General features: G+C 42.7%; 1 protein-coding gene across 17 annotated transcripts in view; it reads left to right on the forward strand.

Annotated features, from left to right (window-relative positions):
* CD44 (CD44 molecule (IN blood group)) overlaps positions 1-9,574 on the forward strand; it is an 87,788-nt gene that overhangs the window by 38,655 nt on the left and 39,559 nt on the right. For all 17 annotated transcript variants that reach the window (XM_007129546.1, XM_007129531.4, XM_007129536.4 and 14 more), the window contains exons 3-4: positions 1,122-1,255; positions 7,589-7,657. In XM_007129546.1, coding sequence (XP_007129608.1) covers positions 1,122-1,255; positions 7,589-7,657 — 203 coding nt within the window. The remainder of the gene's footprint in view (positions 1-1,121; positions 1,256-7,588; positions 7,658-9,574) is intronic.

The raw sequence follows: 9,574 nt of genomic DNA on the forward strand, positions 1-9,574 counted from the left end.
TACCACAAAAAAAAAAAAAAAAAAAAAAAAAAAAAGAAATTTCAGACTCACAACCATTCCCATAGGTCTTGCAGGGTGATGCAGTACGTACTGTCACCCCTGGCAGGAAAGATTAAAAGGATTTGGGCTGTGCATTTTCAAAAACCTGTTGGCTTTAGCTTCTCCCTCTCTGCTCTTCCCTTGCCTCTGCCTCTTCCCTTGTAAATGGTATTTTCTCAGCTCACATCTCATTTTCTGAGGCATTTTATATTGGAGAGAAATCGTGCGGTAAGTATTCAGCCACCACGATGCTGATCGAAGAGGCTGGGTGCTGCTGTATGTTGTATCTGAAAGGGCCTCCGGCTCCAAACCACTCCCAGAAACACCATGGTGGGGCAAAGGGGCTTAAGCACTTCTCTGCTGCTTCCGGAAAATTCCTGAGCTAATGAGGCATTGCTATCTACTTAATCACTCTGACTCCCATTTTAATGACGGTCAATTTACTTCCACTGGCAATGGAATTATGCCTGAGATGCTCATGGGACAAGATGCGTTGTATCTGGCATATAAACAAGGCTTTGTGTTTAGAACAATGAGGTCTGGCGTGCGGGAATCACAGGAAAAGGTGAGGCCAGGAAAGAAGAGGAGGGGATGGGAAATAAGGCAGGTTTGCCTTATTTGGACTGAAATGAAGAGCCACCTAGTTCTGTCTGATGCGAGCCAGTCATTTTCTGTATTTTCTGGCAAATAGGAAGGTAATGGCGGGCCAGAGTGGGTCTCACGTCGTCAAGGGGTCATTCTGTCTGTGACTTGGGCTTCCCTCTGCTTGTTCAAACTGGCCTGACTGCTGACCATAGATTTTATTTGAAACCAATTTTTTTTTCTTTCATGAATCGATTTTTTAAAAACACTTCTTATAGAGCTCCCCAAAAGTCACTTTGTCTTCATCAGCCTTGTTGGCCCCTTTCACTGTCCCTCTGCTGTTATTTTTGGCCCTCCCATAACTCAGTTGTCGAAACCTGTAGCATCCCTGGGGTGAAATGAAGGAAGTATTGCACTGCATGAAATGTCATTCGGTGGGATATTATGAAATCCCTGCTTACAGCCTTGCGGGTGGATGACCTCTGGTTTTTCTTTTGCAGGTACGGGTTCATAGATGGGCACGTGGTGATCCCCCGGATCCACCCCAATTCCATCTGTGCTGCAAACAACACGGGAGTGTACATCCTTACATCCAATACCTCCCAGTATGACACGTATTGCTTCAATGCTTCAGGTTGGTTCCAAGTGGATTGCCTTAGTGTTCTGGGTTGCTTTGGGCCTGCCAGCCTTCGGCAACATGGCTGACAATCTTGGTATAAGTAGAGATTCGTGTAGCCTCCATTCACATAACAGATGTTCACTGAGTATCTCTCCGGTAGAAGAAGGATTCCTGTCCTCCAGGGTGCTTACCTGCTAAGTTGGAAAGGCCAACAGTAAACAAATACATATTAAATAACTTACATGAAGTCAGACAGTAATAAGTGTTACAAAAAAGAAAGTAGAGCAAGGGGCTACAGAGTGCTGGGGATGCTTTGTTTTCCCGAGAAGATAGTCAGGGAAAGTGCCTTGGAGGAGCTGGGTATAGGGAGAGCCCTGAGCGAAGCGAGGGAGGGAAGCCATGGCACAGTGGATAGCAGTGCAAAGCCAGGCCTGTGGGAGCATCATGGCCTGTGCTGAGAGTACCAGGGAGGCCATGGTGGTTAAAACCCAGTGATCAGAGGGGAGAAAGCCAGGGAATGAAGTCAGAGAGGTAGGCAGGTGCCAGATCGCATAGGGCTTTGTAAGCTATGGTAGAGAGTTTGGACTTTATTCTCAGTGTGATGGGAAGGTATGGCAGAGTTTTGAATAAGGGAGTGACATGAATCGAATCTAATGGTAGCATTGGGGCATAAGCCAAATGGCTTTGCTTAGAGGTGTTTGTTATATGTTGGGGCTGGAGAGAAGGCTGGGAGGATATATGGTAGGCCTTTGACCTTCTTGAGTCCTTACCCAACAATTGAAAACCCAACAGCTAGAGAATAAGAAAGCCAAGTTAGGATATGCATGCTGGGCTGCTGGCCAGGCCCCCCTCCCTGTGTAAGGGACTTGCTCCCAACAACCAGCCTGGAGACTCTTGCTTACAAGTCTAACTCAGGCCTAGAAACATCTTAAAATTCTGTGCACCATGGGTCTTCAGGGTCTTTTGAAGAGAGTCAAACCCAGCAATGTCAAATTTTTGAATTCCAACAAGCAGATGTCTTACTTCTCAAATGGGGCCCTCTGTTCCCCCCTGAAGGTTTAAGATTGTGTGAAGGGGAAGACGAAGTCACAAGGCAAATGTGGCACATCTTGTTGACAAGTCAGTTTCCTTAAAGGTAGGAAGGGGATGTTAAATTAGCTGGAAAATGACTTAAGATATTACCTATATGAGACAGATATTATTACATGATGACTTAAGACATTGTTTTTATAAATCAAACACAGATATTACATATGGTCGTAGAATATAAACTCTACATGTATTTTTAAGCTTAAATAGGGGCATCAAAGAAATTGTGAGATTACATCAGTAGCTTTTGGCTTCCCCACCCATCCACTGTTGTGTGAGCAGCAGGGATGAGAATGGGACAGAAGGGAATTCTAGCGCTTAGGAGAAAGAGAAAATATCAGGGCTGGTTAGTTGAAATGGAGTGCATGAGGCCAGGAAATCATGTCAAATTTATACAGGTCACTGAACCGATGGAGGGGCACTTAAAACGAGGAAAACTACAGAGTGTTTACTCTTCCCTGTTATATAAGCAAAGAACACAAATGGAGTTTGAGCCAAGGAGGAGAGTCCAACCGAGGCTAAACAATACATGGTCGCTATCCAGTCCCCATACGCATAGCAGAAAGTCTGTTCTGATAACATGGTGAGAAAAACCACATGTAATTCAGTAGGAAAGAGACACAGAGCAACACGTGGTCTAACTAGGTTAGCTTAATGTCAGAGGTCGGAGGAAGGCTTTGGGAAGGCTTCGTGCTTTAGGTGAAGGGGTTGGTCACGTGGGAAGGGCAAATTCAAGGCCGAATACTCTCCAGCCTCTGGGCACTGCCTGTTGCTTCTCCCACTGAATCTTTTCGGGTGAATGTATGCAATAAATTATGTTGTAGTATATGCACATTGTCTCGCCTGTTTTACAAGTTGGTATCCCTTGCTGGAAAGAACCTTCATTCAAAAAGGTAGACGCTCCCACTGTTTTATCACCTGGAGTTGAAGCCGTCTAGGCCAGTTACTACTGAGACTTTTCTCCCTGTCCTTTTTGCCCATAGGGTTGGGCCCATCTTCAAAGAAGGGAGTGAATGGTACTGATGAACTTTCCTCTTCTTTGGGGAGGTTAGTTCTGTTAAAAAGCTTGAGATGTCCTGGGGGGTAGTGCGTGCCAAAGCAGCTGTAGCAAAGTAATAAAGTTCAAAGCGATGGTTTTCCTTTTCTCGTATCTAAATTTACTCAATGTGGTTAGAGCGCTTTTATCAATTTTCTATATGTTTTAAAAAGAGTATTTATTGATCAACAACATGCATTCAGTAGTGTGTTGGGCAGAGTGGAGTTAGAAGGAACCAGAGGGCATATTTCTTGTCTTGGGATTTAATCTTGTTGAAGTCATGAGATGAAAAATAAAGGAGCTGGGGAAGAATGTTTATCTAAGGATAAATACGTTCTAAATGTCTTGGTTTAGAGTTGAATGACGATGGGAGTGTTGAGTGAGAGACAGATCTTGATAACATTGTGCTCTATGCCAAGGATCCCATTGGAAAGATCTTTGAATCCATCTTAGCCTGAGACCTACAAGCAAGTGGTCAGGACCTGGTAATGTGATCCCCACACAAATTGGCTACAGGGACCAAAGCCAGCTCCATCTTAGCAGATACCTTCTATAAGCTTACAATTTCAGCAGTGTTTTTGTAAAACACGGCCTATGGTTTACAAATGAAAATAAGGCTTCATGATGTTTATTGCCTCTTTTCTCAGGGGTCAGGCCCAGCACAAGCTTGATGACTTCTGTGTTAACACAGAGAACTGACCTGAATTAGTTCATTTTTGAAGTTTGCTTTCAGGAAAACACCTCGTTCTCTTTTGAAGGAGGAATTTAGGGGAAGATTCTGCGTTCATCTGTTTATTCATTCACTCATTTATTCAACAAGTATGTATTGGGCATTGAGGAAGCTGTCTTTCTATGTCACTGAGTGATTGGCTAGGCTGAATAATTAACATTTCTCTTGGCCATTTTGGTGTGGTGGACGCAAGGTTTCTGAGATGCAGCCTATCAGGAAGCTCATCTCAAGAGTCTTTCTAACAAATCCTTTGGTTCAAGGAAACCTCACCAGGCTTGATTCTCCCAGCAGTGCATTGCTCATTAAGCACAGTGAAAGGCTGTCCAGTGATGCCCTGTATCTGACATGCGAGCGTGAATGTATTAACTGCACATTTGGGTCAGCATCCATCTTAGTATGCTTGCCAGACTTGACGTTCTTTATAAAAGTTAGGGTGGGGGGGCTTCCCTGGTGGCGCAGTGGTTGCGCGTCCGCCTGCCGATGCAGGGGAACCGGGTTCGCGCCCCGGTCTGGGAGGATCCCACGTGCCGCGGAGCGGCTGGGCCCGTGAGCCATGGCCGCTGAGCCTGCGCGTCCGGAGCCTGTGCCCCGCAACGGGAGAGGCCACAGCAGAGGGAGGCCCGCGTACCACAAAAAAAAAAAAAAAAAAAGTTAGGGTGAATTGGGGCATGAAGGGACTCCATTCGAACAAATGCTCTCATCGTTTGCAAAACTGTCTTAGTGTTTTCGACATCATGCTTCATTCTGTTACAACTTTACTCCTGGAAATCCCCAGTGTATTACTGTTACCTGCAATTGTGTTTGAATTTGGGGGAGGTGATTCCATCCCTGCCGTTAAGAAGCCATAATCCAAAGCCTGTTTCTGGGTCTGAGCAATAGAATAATATCAGAAACATCTCATAGGTCAGGACAGTTTCTGGTGGTGTCCCCAGAACAGATTGTGTGGATACTCTGCAAGATCTCCTAGGTTGGCTATTTGCCCTGATTTTCAAGTGAGGGAATCATTGGGAAAAATTTTTGAAAACTGTAAAAATCTAAAGAAATATTATTATTGTCTCCCATGACCTGTGAATGCCTCAAAAGCAGGGACAGAAATGTTTATCTTTTTGCTCCTTGTTTATAATGTGATCTGTCATATGTGTTGAGTAAATGCTAAAAATGAATAAAAGAACTGATAGATCTGAAACTTCCTTTAATTATTTCTTATGGCATTGTCATTCAGGGTTCATCTGGATGTTTCTTGACCTGTTTGTATTTGCAGACCATTTTGGGGATTAATATCTTAGGTATGTTTACTGGAAGAATGGACTGTTGGGAAATTACACTGGTGTGGTTTTTTTTTTCATTCATTCAACAAATACTTGAGTGCTTCTCTGTCCCCATCATACATAAATGTTCTAGCCAAGAAAGATGAAGTTACTACTCACCTTGTGGAGTTTCCATATTTCTGTGGAGGTGGCTGGGTGGCAGAGGGTAGGGGATGCGAGATGTGACATGAACAGCCATCAAGTAAAGTGAATAAGATAATTTTACCTAGCAGTAAACCGGAAGAAGAAATGAGAACAAATATGCAATGGTGATGGATGTGGGAGAGTGGTGAGAGGCTGGTTTAGATTGGATGGTGAGGAATGGCCTTACCAAGGAGGTGACTTTCTCTTTGAAGAGTCTCTCTTCTGAGAAATCTTGTGATCAGCGCTTGCAAGAACAGCTGTTTCTAAAACCTGCTCTTCTGCAGTTGAATATACAAAGCTGCCAGTTAGTTTCACTATGAGGCCAAAGAATAGGCAGGTAAAGGGCATCCCCTTTATCTGTGGGAAAAGATGCTCCTAGGAACTGGGAAGCAATCAAACCCTGTTTCATTTGACTTGTGTTTTTGTCCAGTGTCATGAATACCCAGAAATTTATGGCAGGACACTTAAAATACTTGTGATAACAGACTTCCTTGTGATAGCAGTCTGCCTGCCTGCCTCCCTCTATCCATTCATCCATCCATCCATCCATCCCTCCATCCATCCATCCATCCCTCCATCCATCCATTTATCTATCCATCCATCCATTCACACATCCATCCACCCACCTGTCCATCCATCCATCCATCCACCCATCCATCCATCCATCCATCCATCCATTTATCTATCCATCCATCCATTCACACATCCATTCATCCATCCATCCATCCATCCACTCATCCATCCATCCATCCATCCATCCATGCATCCATGCATGCATGCATGCATGTATCCATCCATCCAGCTCTTTGTTCTTTCCTCTTTGCCAAGAAGCAACTCTGGAAAAAACCAACCTAACAAATAAGTTTCCATTTTACGTTAAAGTGCACACACACACATACATACACACAGACACATATACACACACACACAGAGTATAAAAGCTGTAATACACAAATGAATCCAATCTTCCTATAACAGCAAAGCCAGTTTAAAACTCTCTGAGTTTTTAGAGCTCAACACAAGGTCCAGTTATGGAATAGAGCATTTGGGCAGGAATGGAACCATTGGTTAAAGCATTCTACAGGCTTCCTTTAGGACTCACGGGATGGCAGGCAGGCTGGAACTTTCAGGGTCTGCTTTCAGAGAGCTTTAGACAGTGCTTCTCAAAGGGCTGCTCTTGTAACATTTGTGGGTGATCAGGCAGGCCCAACATACAGTCAGAAACTTTATCCCTGAAGAAGTTGGGGGGGGAAGTAGAAGATAAATGGAGGACAAAAGAAAAAGAAGTCAGAGGCACCTGTGATGAGATAAGCCAAAACAGAAGCCTCAGGAAATATTCTGGGCACCCGGACCAAAGGCGGACAACCTCAGAAACTATATGGGGAGAAGCAGTCTATATAGAGTAGGCACTTAGGAGATTTGTTAAATAAATTAATTAATACATTAATTAAAAGCTGAAAGATTAGTTTGAAAAGAATATTTCTACTAAGTAAATTCTTTGTTGATTATTTTAAACTTCAGATTCTCATGCTGTTCATGTTGATAAGAATTTGATTGCATTTGTCGGCTGTGTTTTTCCATCATTTCTGTAAATTATTGGGATTACACGTGATTTCCTCATTATAGTTCATACATTTCTTTATTTTAACATTTTTACAGTTATTCCTGTATTAATTTTATAATAACAAATTAAAAATAACTTCTAATGTATACCTCATTACAGAAGGACCATGTCTATCTTATTACCGTTGTATCCCCAGCTTTCCACAATGCTTGATATAGAACATATATATTTGTTAATGAATGAATTTGTTGGCATGGGGAGGGGAACAAGTAAGCTTCCAAAAATGTGTGCAGCAAAATAAAAGTGGAAAATTCGTCACCAAGGTCAGAGAAGTTCCTAGGAAACTTAAGGTTCAGAAAAAGAGAATGATTTGGGATAAGTTATAATAAAATACCATCCTAACTAGTAGAAATGGACATCAATTAGGCTCCTATTTTTTTCAAGTTCTCATGCCTTTTTTTTCTTTTCTATTTCATAGCTCCACATGAAGAAGACTGTACATCAGTCACAGACCTACCCAATACCTTTGAAGGACCAATTACCATAAGTACGTATTGAGTTTTCCTATTCTTGGAGAAAGGATGAGGTGCCTTTTCTATGTTTTATAAAATAGCACTTATTTCCCTAAGGTTAGGGACAGTGGCTATGATTTACCATCCCTTCCCCTTTTCCTTCAATGACTTAAAACTGCTCTCTGGTTTACCCCAATACATTGTTCCTCAAACATCAGTCATCTGAAAACTACTTTCACATTTTTTTGGCATCTCTGTGGACACAGAACTATCATTTACTTGATATTTTTCATTTAATTGACCCATTCTTTTCTACTTAAAATACATTAAAAAAACTGCAAATGGAAAGCCAACATCTCTGGTTATAAGTAAAACGTAACCTTAAAAATAAATTTAAATGTAAGAAAAATTAAATGATATTCTTAAATTCTAGCTGCTGAAGGCTCTGAGTCTGAGCTATGTTCTCTCTCTCAGAGACAGGGATTGATAAGTGTTAGGGGTAGGGACATTCTGGCCCCCCACATTTTCTGTTTGATTTAACTGGAGTATTGAAAAATGATAATAAAGGATACAAACTTCCTGATATGCGTTTCAGCATGATTTACAACATGTCGACCTAAAACCATCTTGATTATCCTCAGAAGTAGGCAGTTGGCACTGCGGAAAACAGAATATTTCAGCCAGAACTTTCAAATAGGTCAACCTGTTAACCTTGATCTGATCGACTCTGAGCCTCATTTTTTGAGAAGTATCACAGTGACGAGGAGGCTGGATTTCTGCCTCCTAAGAGCCAGACCCCTCGGTGTGCATGGGGACAGTGGTTATGGTGGCAGGGGGACCAGAATCTTCCTGGACCACACAGTTCCAGCCCCCCACAGTTAGGTAAGAGATTGCCCCTGGCCTATACCTTGGAAAAGGAAGGGGAGGCCTGCACTGTGAGGTGTGCTGTCTACATCAGGCCTGGTTTGAAATCCTAGTTCTTTACCACCCGGGTGATCTGAGCCTCAGTTTTCTCATCCGAGTAATGAAACAACATATGAAATTTGTCATGAAAATTAAGAAAGATCATGTGTCTGATGCACGCCTGGCCCATAGTAGATGCTCAATAAATGCCCCATTTCCTTGGTCCCCACAGATCTCTCTCAAAGTCTAGACCTGTTGAAGTTTAGTCATATTTTCTTGTCAGATCTTTATCTGCAGAGATAATTAGGGTGATTGAGACTTCAGAATGTTTTTAAATTTAGGTTTTATTAATAGCTCTACTTGGGCAATCTAGATAGGCAGACAGACAGACTCTTTAGTCCTACCAATGCCATACAGCAGAAGATCATTTCTGCTAAATGCACACTCGTGCAGTGAGTGACCCACGCTTGAAGGCAACAAACACATTTAGAGGAGAACAATGAAAGAAGTCCTTCTTGCTCTTTCTCCTCCTGTCATTCTAGTCATCTGCTTGTCTAAACCAAAGACTTTGACCTTGGTATACATCCATGCTTCTTCATTTTAGGTTGAATTTCACAGAAGATGGCAGAGGCTCTGTCAATATTTAAGCATGCTGATTTCTTAGCCAGGACTGGGAGTTCATTTGAACTGACAACATTTGCCGCTTAGAAAGAAAATTTAATTCTTTGTGGATTTTTTAATTTATAGGCATACCTCAGAGGTATTGCGGGTTAGGTTTCAGACCACCGCAATAAAGCGAATATTGCAATAAATTTTTTGGTTTCCCAGCACGTATAGAAATTACATTTACACTATACTGTAGTTCAAGTGTGTAATAGCATTATGTTTCAAAAAACATGCCTTAGTTAAAAATAGTTTATTGCTGGGGCTTCCCCGGTGGTGCAGTGGTTGCGCGTCCGCCTGCCGATGCAGGGGAACCGGGTTCGTGCCCCGGTCTGGGAGGATCCCACATGCCGCGGAGCGGCTGGGCCCGTGGGCCATGGCCGCTG

The sequence above is a fragment of the Physeter macrocephalus genome, chromosome 16, assembly GCF_002837175.3.
Source record: "Physeter macrocephalus isolate SW-GA chromosome 16, ASM283717v5, whole genome shotgun sequence".
In the NCBI taxonomy this organism is placed as follows: Eukaryota; Metazoa; Chordata; class Mammalia; order Artiodactyla; family Physeteridae; genus Physeter; species Physeter macrocephalus.